This window comes from Eleutherodactylus coqui, chromosome 9 (assembly GCF_035609145.1).
Source record: "Eleutherodactylus coqui strain aEleCoq1 chromosome 9, aEleCoq1.hap1, whole genome shotgun sequence".
Classification (NCBI taxonomy): domain Eukaryota; kingdom Metazoa; phylum Chordata; class Amphibia; order Anura; family Eleutherodactylidae; genus Eleutherodactylus; species Eleutherodactylus coqui.
In genome coordinates, this window is record NC_089845.1 from 143,475,079 (window position 1) to 143,498,168 (window position 23,090).

At 40.2% G+C, this 23,090-nt stretch overlaps 1 protein-coding gene across 1 annotated transcript; it reads left to right on the forward strand.

Annotated features, from left to right (window-relative positions):
- Window positions 1-780: 780 nt before the first annotated feature.
- PI15 (peptidase inhibitor 15) lies at window positions 781-22,864 on the forward strand. The gene is made up of 5 exons (XM_066579043.1): window positions 781-1,053; window positions 19,214-19,332; window positions 21,254-21,386; window positions 21,479-21,594; window positions 22,539-22,864. Exons 1-5 carry the CDS (start codon window positions 781-783, stop codon window positions 22,672-22,674), a joined length of 777 nt encoding a protein of 258 aa, XP_066435140.1. The 3' UTR covers window positions 22,675-22,864.
- Window positions 22,865-23,090: the final 226 nt, after the last annotated feature.

Below are 23,090 nucleotides of genomic sequence, written 5' to 3' on the forward strand. Positions count from 1 at the left end.
CTTGTGTATATTTAATTACAGGGAAGCCCTCTGTCCATGTAACATTCAAATTGTTAAGTTGTACTCCAACAGACTAGAGGACCACAAAGGGAAAAAAAAGACCTTGGCCAGGTAATTTGCATTCTGTTTTAATTTGTTACAATCTTTGGATGTGCCATTGTTTTTACCACCCCCATGATGTAAAGCCACCCAATCGTTGTAGTGTGCTGTGGACGCCTCCTCTAAAAGCCTTACTTGCAACTGGCTCAGGCTTTAGAGTCCAGGCTGCAACATATAAAAAGCTGTTATCACTTACAAAATCCTGCAGCCAGAAAAGTTCCTAGCAAGCTGAGATTTGCTTTCACTGACTTTATGACAGGATACATCCTCCTTACAAGACTACACACTTTACTACACAGCTTAGGCAGTTGACTTTTGCAAGATTGACGTTCTGTTGAAAGGTAAGACTGTGGTCTCAAGTGTTTTCTTTAAGAGAACCAAGACTGAAGTGATTTCTTTTTTTTTCTTTTTAATCTTACTAAACTTTCTGCCTGCCAAGTTCATCTTAGTTTTATACATAAATGGTAAGAGCTAAACATAGGAACTCCGTGCTGTAATATCATTTGTATTATTTGAAAGCTTGCTGTGTATAAATCATGTTGCTATCTATTTGACTATTTTTAGCAGAAATGATTTATTTTGCATCATGTTTCTTTAGCTTTTTATTTTCTGCATTTGTTTTTACAGATCTCAAGAAAATTGTGTACTTAAAAGGCAAAACCTAGACTTAGAATTCCCAGCATGATAGAAATCTGTTGTGTGGTTGCTGCTTTTATATTCTCACTCCTTTGTGAAACATGTGGTTTAGTATTACCTAATTCCACAGAGTTATCATCTCCAGCCAGTAATTCCACCATCATAAAGTCTGATCTAAGCGCTCAGCTGGATTCTGCAAATATCACCAAGGCCAGAAGAAAGCGCTATATTTCCCAAAATGACATGATCACTATTCTAGACTACCATAACCAAGTCAGAAGTAAAGTCTTTCCACCTGCAGCAAACATGGAGTACATGGTGAGTGACCCAGGACGAATTCTATACAGTCCATGCAATATGTTAGATGTATACGTTTCATCGTGATCTCATTTAGCAGTATAGACTACATCAAAAGTTATAGTCTTATTGATTGATTAAGAACCTTATTCATGTACACTGCTATGTGTTTGTGTAGAAGTCCTTAGATCACTCAACTTTGTTTTAGAGGCTAAACAACTTTATATTAGAATAGCCTCATATACTGTAATATATACTGTATACTATAGAGCTGGACATTTATTACATTGGTGTTGGCAGATCCTACCATTTTATTAAGATCCTCTGACAATGTATTGGGTGATGATAGACAATCTCATTGAATGAATGGGACTGGTTAGAATTAGAGATGAGCAAACATACTCGTTAAGGGCGATTTCGCAATCGAGCATCGCTATTTTCGAGTACCTGACTACTCGGGGGAAAAGATTCAGGGGGCACCGGGGAACGGGGGGCAGCGTGGTGGAGCGGGGGAACAGGGGGGAGCTCTCTCTCTCCCCACCCCCCACTCCCCTCTGCAACCCCCCGCTCACCCCCGGCGACCCCCAAATCTTTTTACCTGAGTAGTCAGGTACTCGAAAATAGCGATGCTCGATTGCGAAATCGCCCTTAACGAGTACGTTTGCTCATCTCTGGTTAGAATGTTTCTCTTTGAATTGAATGTCTAATCTGTTATTACTCCAGAGAGATAAATTTGGGCTTTTTATGGCCATACAATTAATGGGAGGGTTATTGGTGTTAGTTATCAGCAAAAACATATTTCAGTCTGGGTATTCACTTTGCATAAAGTGAGGAAAAACTTTAGGAACCTCCAATATGGTGACCTTGGCTTGTTTCAATATGGAGCTCTGTAGAGATGAAATAGAAAATGTTCATGCATTAGAAGAAGTCTCACTCACACAATGATATTACTTATTGCTTCTCTTACGGTAGATGTGTGCATTCACTGAGGCGTCATACGCGCGGCCTGCACAAGAGCACGTGGAGTCTTTGTAGCTTTAAACGACAGAGCCATAAGCACTCCACCTGCTGCAATAACTCCATACAACACTGTGTTACCCATGGAAGCAGTGCTTTTACAGAAGACTGACTACGTAAAATGATGTCCATTGAGCATGCTAAGATTTCATTTCAGTTTAATTCATACCTGACAGAAATAAAACCTGTTATGCCTCATTATAAAGTTGCAGTCATCCGAAAGCACAGTTTTACAATTTGGAGCTTGCTAGAAATGAAGATGTGCTTGTGTCCTTGAGCGCTTACAATACGGTTTCTACATTGTAGCTGCAATAATCTGTCTCATGAAGAGAATGCAGCCGATAGCTGTATACCCATATAACTGTTGGCTACATTCTCTTCGTGAGACAGACTATAGCAACATTTATCTGTATGACCCTTTTTTTTAGAAAAGCTAGCATTTCTGACCCTCATCACAGGCCTCTCTCTAGCAAAGCCAGAAAACCTACTGCCCACTGATGAGGGGCAAACACCCCGAAACAGCTGTCTGTTCATGGATTCTGGCTTTGCTTTCAATTCCCAGGCATTATTACAAGGCTTGTATACATAGTCTAACATTGACTTGAAGGAATGCTGCCTTCCAATAGGTGGCACTGTGGAGGTATTATTCCATTCCCCTTATTTACTTTTTTCTCAAGCATGGAAATGTAGCAATTATAAGTTACTTACCTTTTGATTCACAGCCTCCAATTGGCAGGTGCAGAGTGTCATAGTACAACGCAAAAATTAACTATAAAATTTGGGATTTTTGATAATCTTGAAGTACCATTTATAATTGGTATCCTATAAGGATTACATAGATATTAAAAGGTTTTTCCAAGATTTAAAAAAAAAAAAAAAATGGCCCTAGTGTAGGTAATGGTTCAAAATAATAAAATAACCATAACTCACCCTTTAACTGTTCAAGTCCCGTTACTCTGTACCATATTGCTCCAGTCCTCACTGTTACAGAAGGCAATGATGTCACATTCATGTGATTGTTGCAGGCAATCAGTGGCCTTAGTGGTCACATGACATGCATGTATACATGATCGTTGGCTGCAGCAGTCACGTAAATGATGAATATGTTATCATCACTTCCTGTCACAGCAGAAAGCAGAATGGCAGAGAGTGCAGCAGTAATGCCGGAGGAGGCAAACAGTTAAAGGATAGAGGTGAGCGAGCATACTCGGTAAGGCGATATACTCGAGAGAGCATCGCCTTTTTCGAGTACCTGCTGGCTCGTCCCTGAAGATTCGGGGGGGGGGGCGCGGGGGTGAGCGGGGGGTTGCAGAGGGGATTGGAAGGGAGAGAGGGATCTCTCTCACTCTCCTCCCCCCTCCCCCTCGCTGTCCCGTGCCGACTCCCGCGGCTTCCCCAAATCTTCAGGGACGAGCCAGTAGGTACTCGAAAAAGGCGCTCTCTCGAGTATATCGCCTTACTGAGTATGCTCGCTCATCTCTATTAAAGGAGTATTCCAATACTTTTAAAATTTTTCTATTGACTTCCCTGAATTCAACTGCAGCGGCACCTACAATAATAGCCAGGGCCTCTGCGCTATGGGCAGCACTTTCTGCTTCCTGTGCTGTCTGCAGTAACAGCAGCTCCGGGCGTCAATTGATCGGCAGTGATACCAAGCAGCAGATTCCTGTTGATCGTCTACTGATGACTTGTTGGTCATTAACAGAAAAATAAAGTACTGTAATACTACTTTAAAAGATGGGTAATGGTTATTCTGTCACTTTCTTGGAAAACCACTTTAGGTTGTGTAATGCGTCAAATTTTTCTTACAGTAGCAATCTCAAGACTCTGACCGTCTTACCATACTGCTTTTCGCCACCTCAAATCTGTTAGTAGACGGCATGGGATTCAAGGCCAGCTCAAAAACATTTTATACTGTAGAAGTAACAATCTTCAAAAAGAAGTAATGCAGAACAGTTTCTTTAAACTTCGGGAGAACAGTCTGGTTCTGAATACCAAAATGATGAATGAATTGAGTAGCTGGCAAGTGATGATGTCAAGAATGATACTTTTCCATTTCTACTACTTTTTTCACTGTAAGCAAAATTGACAGCAGTACCTTCATATGACCTGTAGGAGTGCTGTGTTAGATTATGGGAATAATGCCAGCAACATAAATAGTATCAACCTAATTATATGATATAGAAACTGCTAAGAAGATGTGGACTAAGGAAACATTACTTATATAATCTTAGGTAAGCAGTGTAGAATTCCCTCTTGCTTTACAGTAGCTGTATATTATTTTACAACTCTACTGGATACATTAACAGATTTTATTTTAGCTCTTTCATGAACAACCTCTTTTTGCAGACTAACTTGCAAAATTGATACTTTCGCTTTCATGGTGCTGTATGCAGCTACAATACAGGTGCATATTTTGTACATAGTCAGACAGACAGTAATGGCTGACTTCATTTGGTCCTTCTCTGTTGTTTCTCTTGGCTTAAGTTTTCCAAACAAGACTCGATTCCTGGACTACATGAAAATTTGTTTGTAGCTGCTTATAAAGAAAAACTTTGAAAACCTGTTGTGCTGGGATGTTTCACACTCTTTCCTATCTAGAAACAATGTCTTTAATAGCAATGGTGGCTGTAGTGACAACAGCTGGTTTACATGTTCCTGAACCTGCAGACCACCAACAGACCTTATCCCGCCTGATGCCGATGGCACTCTGACTTCCTCTATGTTGGTGGATAGGTTTTGCTATTTCCAGCATTGCACAGGGTGGAGACTTAATAAATTAGCTTAAAGGGGTTGTCTCGTGGCAGCAAGTGGGGTTATACACTTCTGTATGGCCATATTAATGCACTTTGTAATGTACATCGTGCATTAAATATGAGCCATACAGAAGTTATTCACTTACCTGCTCCGTTGCTAGCGTCCTCGTCTCCATGGCTCCGTCTAATTTCGCTGGCTTCTTGCTTTTTTAGACGCGCTTGCGCTGTGCGGTCTTCTGCCTGGTGAATGGGGCCGCTCGTGCCGGAGAGCTGCTCACCGCGTCGTCATCGTAGCTCCGCCCCGTCACGTGTGCCGATTCCAGCCAATCAGGAGGCTGGAATCGGCAATGGAACGCAAGGAAGGAGAAGAAAATCCACGGTGCACCATGGGAGAACACCCGCGGTGCACCGTGGGAGAAGACCAGCGGCGCCATCTTTAAAAGAAGAATAGAAGAAGCTGCAGAATGCTGATGCAGGTAAGCGCAATGTGCTTTTTAAAAACTAACCTATGCTTTCTTTTTAACAGGGCAGAATGCGGGGGTAAGTGAAAAAAAATTTTTTTTGCTTTCGCCGCGAGACAACCCCTTTAACCATAAAATTTAATGAGACAATGGACAAAAATATGTGAATTATGAACATCTGTGGAAAAAATAGTAATGTATTTAGTACAGATCTTCATTTAATGTACAGATGTTAATGTAGATAACAGTATTGTCTATCTGTCTGTCTTATCCTACAAAAACTGGGTCAGAAACGCTATCTTTTCTCCTTAGGGAGAGCACCTAGACGGTGAGTGAGGAGACTCAAAAGGCCATTCATGCTCCTCTGGGTAATATGCAAATAAGGGAGATAGAATAATACCTCCACAGTGCCACCTACTGGAAGGCAGCATTCCTTCAAGCCACAGTTAGACTCTTTACACAAACCTTTTAACAATGACTGGGAATTAAAAGCAAAGCCAGACTCCTGGTACAGACAGCTGTTTCAGGGTATTTGCCCTTCACAGTGTACAGTAGGAACATGAACATGAAGGGCAAATACCCTGAAACTGCTGTCTGTACATGGAGTCTGGTTTTGCTTTCAATTCCCAGTCATTGTTAAAAGGCTTGTATAGTCTGACTTTGGCTTGAAAAAATGCTGCCTTCCAATAGGTGGCACTGTGGAGGTATTATTCCATCTCCCTTATTTGCATCCTTCAAAAAGTAGTTGGACATCTGAATAAGAATCAGAAGTAGTAATTATTTACATATGTTAATATTTAGTGGGGCCTGCTTTGGTCCTAATGACATCAGTTATGCTCCTTTTACAAGGGACAAGCTGTCGGGCCACGATGCTCAACAGCTTGTCCCAGTGATCTTCGCTCCAGTGCTGTTACACAGGAGTAAGTATTGTTGGTATCACTCACAGCGCTGCGGGATGGGAGGCGGAGCGGGCCAGGGAGCATTCTTCCTGCACCGGCCTCCATTCACTGTAAGCAGACAATCGCTCAAAAGTAAATGACTGCTGTTTACACTGAGAGACAGGTTGTGCAGTTTTCTGCATGAAGAAACCGAATGACTGAAGGATTCCCGTTTAGTCATTCAGTTGCTGCATGCGTTTACATGGGACAATTACTGTTCAGATTTCCACAAAAGCATGCAAAACTGAATGATTCTGAACAATAAAAGAGCCATTACACTCCACGGCTTACATTCTTCTAACATATATTACACTTTAGCTGGTAGCTCCCCAAATTCATCCTGCAAATGCCTGGTGAGTTCTGTCAAAGAAAATGAGCATTGTTCATATTTCCAGATCCAATGTTCTAATTCAACCCAAAGATATTCTGTAGGGTTCAGGTTGGGACTCTGTACAGCCCAGTCTAATTGTGGAACATCCATATCTTCAAACCAATGTGCAACAGCGCTGAGTATGTGACACATTGTTGGCAGCACATTGTAGTTTGAAATGTCATAGTACGCCTCTGTGTTTATGGTTTTTGCCACTACAACTAATGGCTCAAACCCATGTGACGTAAAACATCCCCAGACCATAATAGAACCTTCACCATACTAAACTGTTGGCACAGCACACTCAGGCATTCCCCAGGCATCATCCACACACAGGTATGTCCATCTGATGTAAAGATGAAGCAGCACTCCATAAAACATTCTCTATTGCTCATTTGTCCCATGATGACATTCCTTTCACCATTGTAGACAGGCTGATGTATCTTCTTTGCAAAAAAACTCAGCAGATGTTTGCAGGATGAATGGAGGGAAATACTAGCTGAAGTGTATCAGTCGTTAATACAAAGTAAGCCCCAGAGAGTATCTGATGTCATTAGGGCCAAAGAAGGCCCCACTAAGTATTAAATATGTAAATAAATGTTACTTTTGATTTTTGCTCAGGCGTCCAATTATTTTTGGTAGTCTGTCTATCTATCTGTCGTAAAGCTGAAGATCTCAAAGATAGTAGCATCATCTTGAGCACATTACAAGTACATAAACTCGAGTATAAACAGTAAGTTTAGAGGGAAACCAGATTTCCAGCCTCTTTCTGTAACAGCGGGGATCTATAAGAGCACCAATCCCTGCTATTAACCCCTTACATGTATTGATCAATGTTGATCGCGTTATATAAAAGGTCTACGGAGGAAAGGTGAATTCCCTCTGTGACGTCATCAACTCTCAGCTATGTAGTAACAGAGAGCCGATGAGTTACTGTGGCAACCAGACGCCAGTCAATAGCGTCCGAGTCTGCCATGGCATGTGGTCGCTATGATAAGCGATATTACATTGCAGTATAGAAGTACTGTATTGTATTATCAAAGCAATCATAGCATCACAGGTTCAAGTCCCCTAAAGAGATAAAAAGATGAAAATAGAAAAAGTAAGAAAAAGTCATGTAAAAATAGTAAAAAAAATCCCTTTTCTGCACACTTTCCTTTTATTTTAAAAAATGTAAAACAATAAAGAAAACACATATTTGGTAATGCTGAATCCACAAACAATCCCTACAATGAATTAAACACACTTTTTATCCTGCGAACACTATAGACAAAAATTTTAAAATATGAGCCAAAATGCTATTTTTGTTCATTTCGTCTCCCATAAAAATGCAATAAAAGTGATCAAGAAAGCCACATCCACCCTAATATGGCACTAATAAAACTACAGCTCGGGATACAAAAAACAAGCCCTCACAGAGCTCCGTTGATGGCAAAATAAAAAATTATGGAACTTCGAATATAGCAAAGTTTCCAAGAAAGTATAACATTTTGGTATTGTAATATTACTGCAGAAAAAAATTATTTCATTTATGTTGCATGATTAATAGAGATGAGCGAACGTACTCGTTTCGAGTACTTACGCACCCGAGTACCGCCATTTTCGAGTACTTCAGTACTCGGGTGAAAAGATTCTGGGGGCGCCGGGGGGCGGGGAGAGGCGTGGCGGTGCGGGGGGTAGCAGCGGGGAACAGGGGGGAGCCCTCTCTCTCTCCCTCTCCCCCCCACTCCCCACTGCTACCCCCCGTGCCGCCACGGCGCCCCCCGAATTTTTTCGCCCAAGTACGGAAGTACTCGGAAATCGCGGTATTCGGGCGAAAAAGGGGCGTGGCCGAGCACGTTCGCTCATCTCTAATGATTAATGCTGTAATAAAATATCAGAATGTGCTTTTTTCTCCTTTCCCTGCAAAAAAATTAATAAAAGTTATATGATACAAAATACGTACCCCAAAATGGTGCCTAATAAAAACTACAGCTCGACACTCAATAAGCAATCCCTCATATGGCCATATCAATGGAAAACAAAATAGTTATGGCTTTTGAAAAGTGGAGGTGAAAATCTTCCCAAAAATCATCATGTCCTAAGGTCCAAAATAGGCTGCGTCTCAAAAAAGTTAGGAAAATAGTTCTTGGTGGTTACATCATACAAGTTGGTGTAATCTTTTAAACCTTGCAATGGATGTGTCTCAAGGGTGCCACTTAGCCTGTTACAGTCTGCTGCATCTGAAGGGTTTTAGTGGATTAGGTCTACATTTAGTCTTTCATGTCTTGTCCAGTAGCCAAGCACAACTCAGAAAAAAATCCACGCCATGTCTCAGGTCTTCAGAATGTTCTCAGACACAAAAAGGGTAATCCCAAGAGGTAACCTGCTTCCCAAAGGCTATTATCTTACTTGGCCCCTTCTGTCAGGTCTCCATAGTCCAATCTTTTCCAAGACTGTACCACCAAGCCATACTCCAGGCCTGCATGGCCACCAGACTCCACAATAGCTATCCACCTGATCTTCTAACAAGGATTCTCTAATCGAACCCTTAACCCAACAGCAGCCTACTTCAGATTAAGGCACAGTTCCACTCCGTTCAATACTGGCTTCCATACCAGGTTTATTATTCCCCAGTGGACCACCAAAGCTACTCATGTGGTTACTTCAGCTATAACCATCCAAATTTACATCTACAAAAATACTCACAAGTTTACATTCTATATGGCACTTCACTATCAGCCCTCACCCCATTATTGGCGAGCAGCAGCTCACCATCCAGTCAATGAAATATGCTCCAAACCATGCTCCAAAGCTCTGTTTGTTGAAGCAGCATACTACTTCCCTCTCCAGGACTTTCTCACTCTCTGCAGGCAACCTGCTCCACAGATCTACACTGTCAGGTTAGGCTCTGTTTATATTTGTCTATTTGTTCCATCTTGGATGGAACCAGATAGAACTCATAGTACCCATAGCATACTCCATGGGTTTCATTAAGCAATAATGATTTTGACAGATCTGGTGGCCGTTTTATTTTGGAACAGAAGAATGGAAATGTGAACAGAGAATAACAAAACCCTGGTCTTCACAGACCACCCCACTTCAACTTGATGGGTGAAAACTGATAGATTGGTGGGAGTCTGACCACTGTCCATAAACTATAGCTCTGCAGGAGTCCCATTTTCATCATCCTGCTCACTGCAGCCCCCACAGTAAGGAGAAGATTGAATGGAGAAGCATTTGCGCAGTGCTGCTCTATTCATTTTCAAAGGCTCTGAGTACAAAGCACTTGGCTATTTCCATCAGCCCCATTGAAATAACTGGTGTACCAGCCACGCATGGTTGACCTACATACCATTCAATGACATGACTATAGGTGGGAAAAGTGAGAAGAATGGAGGAAACGTGACCCACTGTTCTTGGGATCGGTGGGGTTCCAGCAGTCAGACCCCCACCGATCTACCAGTTGTCAACCACTGAATGTGTGAAGACTTGTAAAAAAACATGCAGTAACTGCAGTATCCCTTAAAGTAAGATGAAGTTGGTCCCAATTCTATTGTGGGTCCTTGATTGTCTCCAAACACCGCCCCACTCTGCTAATCTTCTTTAGGCTATACCCTCTTACTTAACTTTTTCTGAACTTGTTTTTAACTCTATTCAGCCTTGTCCAGTAAGTAAGTTTTTATCTTGGTTACATACTCTTAAAGCTAATGATGAGGGTGGAAAACTATTTTGGCTTTTGCCACTGAAAATAGGCAGCAAAAATTCCATATTGCTTGTAAGGCCTAGCTGGAACTTTTTGGCTATTGAGTCATACTATATCCTTGCATTGGATCAAGAAAATGAAGTTAGTTGCTACAATATAGGTACACTTGTGGGACAGGTGAATAAGGCTAAATTGCAGTTGCCACTACTATTAGACAAGCCACACCACTATATATGACTGGCACCACTGTATACTTACTACTTGTTGACTGGCAGTACTGTAACTTGCACTAGAGTATTTATACTACTGTATGGCTATTACTACTACATGGTTAATGCAATGTGGCCAATCTACTTTGTTGAACTGCGTGAGTACAATGGTATCAATCCTTGTTTTAAGAATGTTTGTTCTTCATCCCTACAGTATGTGTCCCCCATAACTAGGTGGTCCTGCATTACTGTGTATTTGGAATAATAGGGTCCTCAGACATAGGTGCTGGTTCCTTAGTTCCCAAAGATTGGCGCTGGAGTAGGATCTAACCTTTGTTCTTCACAAAAGCCCATCCCATAGGGTATTGGGCAGCACTTGATGTTACTCAGAGTTTACAGCCCATATAGTGCTTTCACACAGGACAGAATATTCCAAGGCAGCATTGCAGAATATTCTGTCCCGTGTGAAAGTACCCTTAGGGCTGCCCTTCTCAAGGGAAAGGTGAATATCAGAATGTTTGATAAACCTTTTAGTCCCAAGATACAGACTAGATGTTGAGAAATCTGGAAATTTACAACCACAGTCTCCAAAAGGTAATCAAAGCTAAATAAATAAGAGACAAAAATGATTAGAATGTAAATGATGCAAGTTGAAACTGTCCACATTTGTTACTGATCAACATCTACTTTAATCTAAGCAGGTGCATTTTCAGACATACGACTTGTGTTTCTAGTTACTTTGGAATAGGAAGCATTTGTCTATTTTGGAATGTCACTATTTGGATTGTATTTAATCTATTGTTTCTATTATGTTAATATTACATAACCAGGACCTGATTTTTGGCCAAAATGTAGCTTAGTGGCTGTTTTGTTGTTACGTTTTACTTATTTGCTACAATTAAAAATGCTAATTCAATTTGAGAATTTCCAGCTTGTCTGAAATAGTATTAAATAATACATCTCTTTGTTTGGTCTGCAGTTCGTGCTGAACCAATATAGTGTTCCATTGTTACAAGGCTACTGGGACCTAAAATGCATTTTGTTTATACAGGTGTTGGCTATGGCCGGCATAGAGTGCAAACCAAGAAACTGGAGCAGACTAAAAGTAAAGCTAGTTTTAATAGTAGTTCTTTCATATATTCACGTCTACAGTACAATGAAATTTGTCCATTATATTAATTTATGGCATATGCTCTTGTGGGACATATAAGAAATATAGTTAGTGCAGTTTTTTTGTATTGTACTGTATTTTGTTATGGATCTGAACAAAAAAATTTAAAAAAACGAAACAAATGCCAATTTATGAGATCAATCTATGATATATAACAGTATTTCCTTTATCTCTCCTGTCTACAAAGGCAGTGACCAGTAGAGTGTACCAGTAGACAAAAATCAAAAATTTACATAACTGGAGAATCCAATATGTAGGAAGGGGGTTCTTTAGTGTAAGAGCAGTGAACTGTGGAACTCTGGAACTCTGTGCCTGAGGACGTGGTGATGACGAAATTCATAGAGGAGTTTAAGAGGGGACTTGATGTCTTTCTAGAGCGCTATGATATTACAGAATATAGACATTAGGTGACCACTGGGGTTGTTGAGTTGAATGTTGATCAAGGGATTACTCTGGCTGCCATTATGGAGTCAGGAAGGATTTTTTTTCCCCCCAAATGAGCTAAATTGGCTCGTTGTTTTTTCTTTTTTTTGCCTTCCTCTGGACCAACAAGGGGAAGGAAGAGGTTGAAACAGGCTGGACTAGATGGACATTGTCTTCATTCAGCCTAACATAGTATGTTGCAATGAAGAGAGTTCGCTCAGCGATCTCTCTTCATACAATGTGAGTGCTGGCTGTTTCTTATAGCCGACACCCACTTGCAACAGCTCCGTTACGCGGCTTATCGGAGGGGTTAACTTTTTAAATGCCGCTGTCAATTCTTAATATCTTTGAAAATAAATAAAGGTGGTACAGCAAAAATATATATATAAAAATTTGGTATTGTAGTAATCATACTGACCCATGAAAAAAACAGTTATCAGGTAATTTTTGTTGCAGTGTGTAAGTCATAGAAACAAGACGCACCCAAAAATGGCGGAAATTCATTTTTTTTCCATTTCACTCCACTTAGAATTAAAATAAAAAATTTTAGTACATTATATGGTACATTAAATAATACCATTGAAAATTACAACTCTTCCTGCAAAATACAAGCTCTCATACAGCTACTTCAATGAATAAATGGAAGAGTTATGATTCTTCAAAAGGGGGGAGGAAAAAATGAAAATAGGAAAAAAAGGGCCATGTCCTCTACCAATATTTTCTATATCTACAAATAAGATATGCACAATGCTATGGAAGAATATTGGACCTTTTGTTTTCTGCAAATGAGTTTCAGTTCATCAATATTTCTGAGATGCCTGAGATGCAAGCACAGCCTTATACAAGCCATGCCAGAGCATCTTGAAAAAGTTAAGGTCAAGACTAAAGATGAGCGAACACCAAAATGTTCGGGTTCGCGTTATTCGAAACGAACTTCCCGCGATGTTCGGGTGTTCGTTTCGAATAACGAACCCCATTGAAGTCAATGGGCGACCGGAACATTTTTGTATTTCGCCGATGCTCGCTAAGGTTTTCATGTGTGAAAATCTTGGCAATTCAAGAAAATGATGGGAACGACACAGCAACGGATAGGGCAGGCGAGGGGCTACATGTTGGGCTGCATCTCAAGTTCACAGGTCCCACTATTAAGCCACAATAGCGGCAAGAGTGAGACCACCACCCCCCCCCCCCGCACTGTCAGCATAACGATCGTTCTCCTCTGCCACAGCTGTAACAGCTGTGGCAGAGAAGAACGATGTTAGCCCATTGAATTCAGTGGAGCCGTCAATACAGCCGACTCCACTGAATGCAATGGCTGAATTCATGAATGGGTGTGAGTGAGGGCTGGCCTCTGATTGGTCAGGCTGTGACCATTCAGAGGCATCTTATTCAGCAGGCGGGGATTTTAAATCCCCGGCTGCTGAATACTACTCACAGCTGTTCAGAGCAGTTCAGGAGAACTGCAGCCTGCCGCGCTGAACTCCGTCTGCCGGCACCAGGTGAGTATATATATATTTTTTATTTTTACACATTTCTGGATGAATTGCAGGGAAGGGCTTATATATTTAACCCCTTTCCGACAATTCATCCCGCGATCGCCGGCAGCCCATTGCATTCAGTGGAGTCGGCTGTATTGCCGGTTCCATTGAATTCAATGGGCAAACATCGTTCTTCTCTGTCACAGCTGTTACAGCTGTGGCAGACAAGAAGGATTTGTCTTCTATATGTTCTCAATGGGGTTGGCGCTGCTGCCGCCGGCCCCATTGAGCGCATATAGAAAAGATTTCTCAGGGAAGAAAGTTAAAGTAACCCAAACATCCGAACATCGTGTGGTGTTCGTTACGAATAACGAACATCCCGAACACCCTAATATTCGCCCGAGCATCAAGCTCGGACGAGTACGTTCGCTCATCTCTAGTCAAGACTCTTACCTCACCATCCTAAAACACAATTCTTTTTCAACCATTCTTCACTTGATTAACTTGTGAGCTATGGATCATTGGATTGTTCCATCAACATCTCTTGGGCTTGAGGTCATGCGATACTGTCCTTACATTCACCTATTTCCATACACCCTAGAATTCATTGTTCCCTCAGTTATTACTATGCTTTCAAGCCTTGAGGCAGAAAAGCAGAGCAAACCTCGATGCTCGCTCCACAATGCCTCACAGTTGGGAAAAGGCTTTGGTGTTGGTGTGCAGTGTTTGATTTCCTCCGATCATAGCATTGTATATTTGAACTGAAAAGTTGTACTTTTGCCTCATCTATCCATAGAACATTTTCCCAAAAGCATTGTGAAATATCCAAGTAGTTTCAGGCAAACTTGTGATGGGCCGCAATGTCTTTTGCATAGCAGCAGCTTCCTTCTTCCATCACAAATAGAGATGAGCGAGCATACTCGATAAGGCAAACTACTCGAGCGAGTAGTGCCTTATGCGAGTACCTGCCCATTCGTCTCTAAAGAGGAGAGCGGGGAGGAACGGGGGGGGGGATCTCTCCCCCCCCCACTCCCCCCTGCTCACTCCCGCAACTCACTGCTCTCCCCTGCCGGCACCCGAATCTTTAGAGACGAGTGGGCAGGCACTCGCATAAGGCACTTCTCGCTCAAGTAGTTTGCCTTAGCGAGTATGCTTGCTCATCTCTAATCACAAACATTCTTATTTTCTAGCAGTGCACACATGAACAGAGGTTTTTGCAGTTCATAGAGTTTTCTGTATATCTTTTCCTGGTAGTGCTGTGTTCTTTCTCACCTCTTTCCGGATTATTCTTTGTGTTCTTGGAATGGCCATAACAGGACATCCAATCCTAAAGAGCAAAAGTCCAGAATTTTCTCCATTCGTAGAGAACTTGTCTAACCGTGGACTGATGTTTGTTAGCAATGTTGTTTTAGCCCATTTCAGCATTATGCATCGCTGTTAACACATCTGAAGTCTGCTGAAAGTTATTTGCATCAAGTCATGGTTCACACTAACCAATCTTGAGAAGAAGAGATTTGTCAGTAACCAGGCTTTCTGAGCCTTATTTTATAGGAAAGGCATCTGTGAAAACTGCACTTCCAATCTCATCAACTTAATAGAAAGACCTTTTGCCAATTAGCTTTTGGAAAAATCATTAGCACAGTGGTTCATTTTTTTCTCTCTTGTTTACTCAATGTGCTCAATAAATGTCATGAATTGTACAACTGTTTGTGTGTTATTAGTAACTGTGACTTATATAATAATCAGACCACATTTTATAATTAATTAATATTTAAATCCAGGTGATTCTAAAGAGTTCACTTACTTTTTCTTGTAACTGATCAAGGTAGGCCTCTTTCACACGAGCATGGTTTCAGCGCAGAATAGGCAGGTGAAAAAAATCCCAACTATCTGCCCCAAAAATAGCTTGCAAGGGCGATTTCCAGCTATCAAGTCCTGATCTTAATTAGAGGTGAAATTGCCCATTGACACAATCAGGAGCTGTGTGTTACAGGAAAATTGCGCTGCTGTTCGAAATTCCCTCAGTCAGAAGAAATCCTCCTATTGGCTTCTAATGTGCCACCTACAGACTCCGGTCTTCTTTTCCGACCATTGGACGTAGCTAAAATCCCTCCCCCCTCCCTTTTTATCCTGCTCCCATAGTAGTCTATGGAAACTCCAGCGCATCATGCACCAAAGATGGGTCAGGTCCTATCTTTTCACGCAGCATGGACCGTAGTTGCGAGCATTGTAGCCATGCATGTCCTATCTTTGGAAGGTGCAAGTTTTTTGTGCATCTAAAATTCCTTCATTTGGACGTTTCCAAAGGAAACCATTGGTTCTATTAGAAGTTCAGTTTTCACGCGCCTATTCTGCGCTAAAGTCACGCTCGTGTGAACGAGGCCTAAGATAGAGGATTCAAAAAAAGTAATTTCATTATATGCAAAGTGACTTACACCCCAAATACTTATACTGCATAACCAACCTGAATTTTTTTTTTCTTGGACAACGTATCCAAAAATCACAGGCAGCAATTTTACAAATACATAGGAAAACCATACTGAATGCTAAACATTCTAAGTGATACATGTCTATAAGTAATACATGTCTATAGGTCACATACTGATAGGAACATCACCAGCATTTACTGTGAGCTCTAAAATTATAATAATTCCAGTCGTTTCGACCTGCTCAATTACAACCAGCCTAAAAAAATTTATGGATGCATCTGATATTTTTCACACACAGTGGAAAAAAGTCCCCTTATTCTAAGGGCAGCCCAAGAATTTCTAGACATTTGGCAACCCCGAGTTTATGTTTAGACATGTTTTGGACAAGTTATCACTTATGCTTTAGAAATCTGAAGATACCTGGTCTTTTATTAGGATGGAAAATTATTTGGTTCTAACTATTAGTTTAAAAAGTGCAACCCAGTCATTAAGCTCGCCTTGCTCCATAATGATATGATACATCTCAAATTAATGTAGAAAACGGCAACTGTGAAATATACCGAAATTCTTTATTGAGGTTCTATGCAAGTCATTATTACATTTTTATGCAAAGCAAATCTTAGAGATGCAAGCGACTGCAGAATCAGAATATGACTACAATTAGGTCAACTATGTCTTGAAAATACATCCAAGTTCAGTTTTCTACAACAAAGGCAATTTGATCATTTTTGCATAGAGAACAGATACACTGGCACACAGCAAGTTGGTTTTGGACTGTCGAAGAATAAGTCCCTATATCCAGCATTAAGATAATAAATTGCTGAGTGCAAGCTTGAGGTCTCCGAATTCTTGGAATTTTGGAAAGATTTCGTGTTTCAACAGGGGGTGTTTGTGGTTTTCTTAAAGCTTATTTACTTTCGTATCCAATTTTTTTAATCTTTGTCACTTGTAGCATTTGGTTTTAGATGGCAATTTAAAATATAAAAAGCCTAAAAATGGAGAAACTTATCACAAAAGATTTGGCTGCATTTAAAGACTTGCAATATACTTTGATCCTAGAGTCTGAAGGGGCCAAGAAGATTCCTCTGTTGCATGGGACTAGACCGATACGCAAGGGGGCTGTTTAGTAGATTTTGCATTGTAGCCCAGAAGCCTTTTAAATCCATTCTCCCCCCTCCCTTTCACCTCTTCTGCTATTATAAATGTACATGGCTCAAAAAATTAAAAAATCACTTAACTACCACAGTATAGCCCCCAAGTCACTTAAACCTCAGGGATATCTAGTTGGGAATCAGAAGCGATTGTGAATCAATTTCATCTGCTTTGATGCGAATGCAAGTGAGAATAGGTGCCCTGGAGAGGCAACAGCAAGACACCCCCCAAAAGATAATGGGTTTGCAGGTGACAGTTACAGACATTTCCTCTCTCCCTATTATTCCTGAATGGTTCTTCTCTAATTTTGCATCTTGCTAGTGTCCTTGTCACAACTGGTACATGAGGTGGTAGCTGCAGCCCAAAGAGGTTGCACAGGTAGTCCTGCTGCTTCAGGATGGCACATGCATACTTGCCATCAGAAGGTTTGCTGTGTCTTGCAGCAGTCTCAAAAGCATGGAGCGGGTACCCGAACATGAGCCATTACACGAGGAGAACTGGACAAGGCCACTGAATGGTATTAGCCCATTATCAGGACTGGCAGCTGTTCCTTTCTGCAAGGAAGAACAGGGGGAGCTCTACAGGAGACCTATAGAATGACCTCCAAAAAGTTACTGGTTTACATGCTTCTCACCAAACTGTCAGAAATTGACTCCATGAAAAAGGCACCAGGGCCCAACATCACTGTAGTGTAACCTGTGCTCACAGCCAAATCCTGTGCAGCTCATTTGGGCTTTTCCAGAGAACTCCAAAATTGGCTGGTCCACTGATGACATCCCATTCTCTTCACAGATGAGAGCAGGTTCACACTAAGCAGATGCATTTCATTCATGGAGATCCAATTTCTGATGTAGGCGTTCCCTTAATTTTTTTGAGGAGTGTACATTTTTTCTTATAATTCATCTCTATTCATTAAAGGGGTTCTCCACTTTGAACAATCCCTGTTAGATAGAAAAGTCCCTTGACAATATGCTGATCACAAAGTGTCCACCTGCTGGGAGTTAGTGAAGTCTTAATGCAGTTTTTGGTGTATAAAGTTACACATTTTGATGCACAGCATCCTCTATGTCAAAATATGTGAGTTCTTGGTATTTTATGCTGGTGCCACCACTTTTTAAATTAGTGGTCAGAACTCTGCATTAGGGGGCTGGCCACTTGTGGCCCATCATATTTACTATCATTACATTAGAAACTGGCATTAATTACAGTTGAAATCTACATCAGCTCGCAAGTCACATTTGGTACATAAATGGCTCAAAGATGCACCAATGTATTAAGAGGTGTGCATGTCTCAATACACTGGACACACTTCACGCTAATCCAATGTTTACTTACCAGCATTTTATACGCCGGTCTAACTAAATTTTCCTCCAAATGCTTAATATCCTAAAAGTGTCAATGCCAACTTCTATTAATCCAAAATTCCCCAATAGGATATGTGAAAATGGGTTTTCTAAAGTAGACAACTTCTTTAAAGATGAGATGCTTGCATGAAATCATTTATGTAATGCTTTTTTCATATTCTCCTTGACCCCTTCCAATCCAATTTTGGATTCAGGGTTTCCTAAAAGGCCTTCTCTTTTTGCTGTTATACAACAATGCCATCTGCTGGCTACAGCCAGTGTGTGTGCACCAGAGAGGCTCCGACAGCGGAGTGGCTGGCAATAGACGGTAAGAAAACCCTGTCGGACGTCTTCTGATATTGGAGCTGTACAAGCTTCAATCAGAATGTAGGAAGACATCAGACAGTGGACTGGAAAGGGTTAATTCAGCAAATATGACTTGACAACATGATAAAGTAATAGACTGCAGAGATGTGCAAAGTAGCTCCACCAGTTAGCAGTGAGGGATCATTACAGACTTCCTTATAATAACGATGCCGTGCATCATGCATCATTTTTACTGTAATAGTGGAGAGCGTATGGCATTGATTAACTATAAAATAGTAGTAAAGATTATATACAAACTTACTAATACAATTTCTGGCATTTAAAGAAATATGTTTTTCTCTTGTCTACTTCAGCTCATGGCTATGCCATGACAAATCTTTCATCAAGTAACAAAGTATTAACATTGTCATTTTGTAATGCAGATATGGGATGAGAACTTGGCAAAGTCAGCTGAAGCTTGGGCTGCCACCTGCATTTGGGACCATGGACCACCCTACTTAATGAGATTTCTTGGTCAAAACCTATCAGTGAGAACAGGAAGGTATGAAAGTGATTTACATTATTATTTCCACAGTATTCTACGGTATACAGTACATATAAAGCTTGCTAAAATAATAAAACCACAGTACTGTTAGAAATAGAATTGTGGGTTAAGTAGCATGCTCCTGAATGGGTAGGCCCAATTATGTGTCTAGATGCATGATCCCATGTGGGTTGATCTCCTTCCCACTCATAGTACCTGAAAAATAGAAGAACAGCATTCTCAAATTAGCATTATACTACCAAAATAAATCTTAATTAAAGGGGTTTTGTCTTAAAAAAAATTCTATACTCACCTATTTCTTCCCTATCAGTCTCCTTACCACATCTTCTCATTGCTGAGCTTCTGCAGTGCCCCTGGGGTTGGTTCACAGCATGCTGTCCGGCTTGTTATGAAGGCTGCATTCCTTCCGGCTGGGTCAGTGAAGGTCACGGCCCTGGGCTGTAGTGTTCACTGCCTAGGAAGGAGTGCTAATCTATTGCTGAAGCAGCTCTCATGAGCAGTCTCTACATTAGATCAGCACTCCCCCTGCTGGCCTGTGAACTGTGACGTAACGTACATTGGCTGGCAGGAAGAAGACTGCCTGTGAATGTACATAACCTCACAGGAAGTAGAGGAATCAGCCAGCCTGACATGAGAAAGGAGAAAATCAGTGAGGTGAAGATCTGGTAAGTACACTGACGGGAGGAGGAATAGGTAAGAATAGAATTTTTTTTAAATGATTGAACCCCTTTAATTATTAGTGTCGAGCGAACTGACACAGTCAAACCATTTTGACTTGAACTTTGCCAAAAGTACGGTTTTGCACGAACCTGAACCTCGGGTGGTTTGTCTCTGCTGAACTTACTAAAACTCTTCTTTTTTCTTCTTCTAAAAAAGGAAAAGAAGAAGGTGGTAAAAGAATTCTTTTTTCTTTTTCTTTTACCTTCTTCATTTTCTTTCTTTTTCTATTTTGCTTTTTCTTCATTAACTTTGCTTAAAGTACTTAGGTAGACTCCTAGTTGATCTAAGAGCAGTACAGAGGTGTTTTATGCCTCTTAAACGGTGTTATACACCAGTTTTAGGGGTATTGGTGAAATTCTGTCTCGGCTCAAACTAACTCAGACTGAACTGAACCTTTCGCTGAAATTTGGCAAAGCGGTAGAACTGAACTTTTCAAAAGTTCACTCACCACTATTAATAATCCATGTCACATCAACACTGCTTATATGTATTATTGTATAAAGCATATTGCAATGCGTAATTAACTGTTCAGCAGACTCAGTATGTAGGATGAAAGAAAATCAAACCAGCTCACCATTTATGCACTGCACATCCTGCCAGGGCATGAGATAATGAAGTAACATGCAAAATATGTTTGTCATGACTAAGGACGCGTATCGTCCTACACATGTTTGAAATTTCTTTTTGGGTTACCGGCATGTGCATTTTTTAGTCTGTTCAAGAAATATATAGGTTTTAATTAGTATCTCTTGTGAGTTGAATCAACAAACTAATTTTTATCAGTGAGTAGGATGCATGGCATGAGTGGCTGTCAGCAGGGGCGTAACAATAGAGGATGCAGGGGATGCGGTTGCACCCGGGCCCAGGAGCCTTGGAGGGGCCCATAAGGCCTCTCTTCTCCATATAGGGAGCCCAGTACTATGAATAAAGCATTATAGTTGGGGGCCCTGTTACAGGTTTTGCACTGGGGCCCAGGAGCTTCAAGTTACGCCTCTGGCTGTCAGCTATGAGTCATTGCACGTGTATTATAGGCATACAACTGTTTTAACTTCCTGAGTGAATGGGACATACTGTACACTAAATGCCCTGGCAATGTGTTTAGCTTGCAAGGCATGCTAATGCTTATAGTACTATAATATTGGAAGTTTTAGTTGCACATCTAAAGAACTACTGTATCTTTTTGAAAACTTTTATTTAGATATCAATCAATATTACAACTGGTGAAACCTTGGTATGATGAAGTAAAGGACTATGCATTTCCATATCCTCAAGACTGCAATCCTAGATGTCCTTTAAGATGCTTTGGACCAATGTGTACACATTATACACAGGTAATGTGCTTTTTTTTTTTTTAGCTCAATTAAACTTTTTGCCACATTTTTGTATAGTAACTTCAAGCCAATCTTTTTTACCTTTCACACAGATGGTTTGGGCAACGACTAACAGGGTAGGCTGTGCAATTAATACTTGTCACAATATGAATGTCTGGGGTTCTGTATGGAGAAGAGCTATCTACTTAGTTTGCAACTACTCACCCAAGTAAGAATATCTTATTTTATCTATCTATCTGCCCATCTCATATCTATCTATCTATCTATCTATCTATCTATCTATCTATCTATCTATCTATCTATCTATCTCATTTCTATCTATCTATCTATCTATCTATCTATCTGGTGGTCTTATATCTATCTATCTGCCCATCTCATATCTACCTATCACATATCTATCTATCTATCTATCTATCTATCTATCTATCTATCTATCATCCATCCCATATCTATCTCATATCTACCTATCACATATCTATCTATCTATCTATCATCCATCTCATATCCATCTCATATCTATCTCATATTTATCTATCTATCTATCTATCTATCTATCTCATACTTATCTATCTATCTATCTATCTATCTATCTATCATCTAATATCTATCTATCTAATATCTATCTATCTCTCTCATATCTATCTAATATCTATCTATCTATCTATCTCATATCCATCTCATATCTATCTCATATTTATCTATCTATCTATCTCATACTTATCTATCTATCTATCTATCTATCTATCTTCTAATATCTATCTATCTAATATCTATCTATCTCTCTCATATCTATCTAATATCTATCTATCTATCTCATATCCATCTCATATCCATCTCATATCTATCTCATATTTATCTATCTATCTATCTATCTATCTATCTATCTATCTATGTCATACTTATCCATCTATCTATCTATCTATCTATCTCATATCTATCTAATATCTATCTATCTACCCATCTCATATCTATCTATCTATCTATCTATCTATCTATCCATCTCATATCTATCTATCTATCTATCTATCTATCTATCTATCTATCTATCTATCTATCTATAACTATCTATCTACCCATCTCATATCTATCTATCTATTTCTCTCTCTCTCTCATATCTATCTATCTCTGTATAATTCCAATATTCTCTTTTAGGGGAAACTGGATTGGAGAAGCACCATATAAAGTTGGGGTCCCATGTTCAGCATGTCCACCCAGTTACGGAGGTTCATGCACGGATAATCAGTGTTTTCCAGGAGTAACATCAAACTACTTATATTGGTTTAAGTGAGCTGATCTAATGTAGGATATTACTTTCTAAGAATCCAAAATTCATTTTAAAATGCTGTAAATTCTTACAGTGAGACATGGGAAATGTAGTGTGATAACTAGCTGTAGAGTATAACATGAGTTAACAAGCTTATCCAGATACAATCACTGATTAGCAACATTGTCACTATAATGTATTACGTATATTAAAATCCAGCGCATTACAGGTATATATTCATTCAACTTAGAGATATGTGACCTAAATCAGATGAAGGATGGCTTTTACAGACTAATGTCATGATTATACATACATGATGCCATTACTGTTGTCTTGCCACCCCTAGAACATGGCTAATAAGACAATTTTATTACAACATAAGCCATCAAGCCTGCTGCATTTATCTAAGCCCATTACAAATCAGTCTACAGTTTTACCTA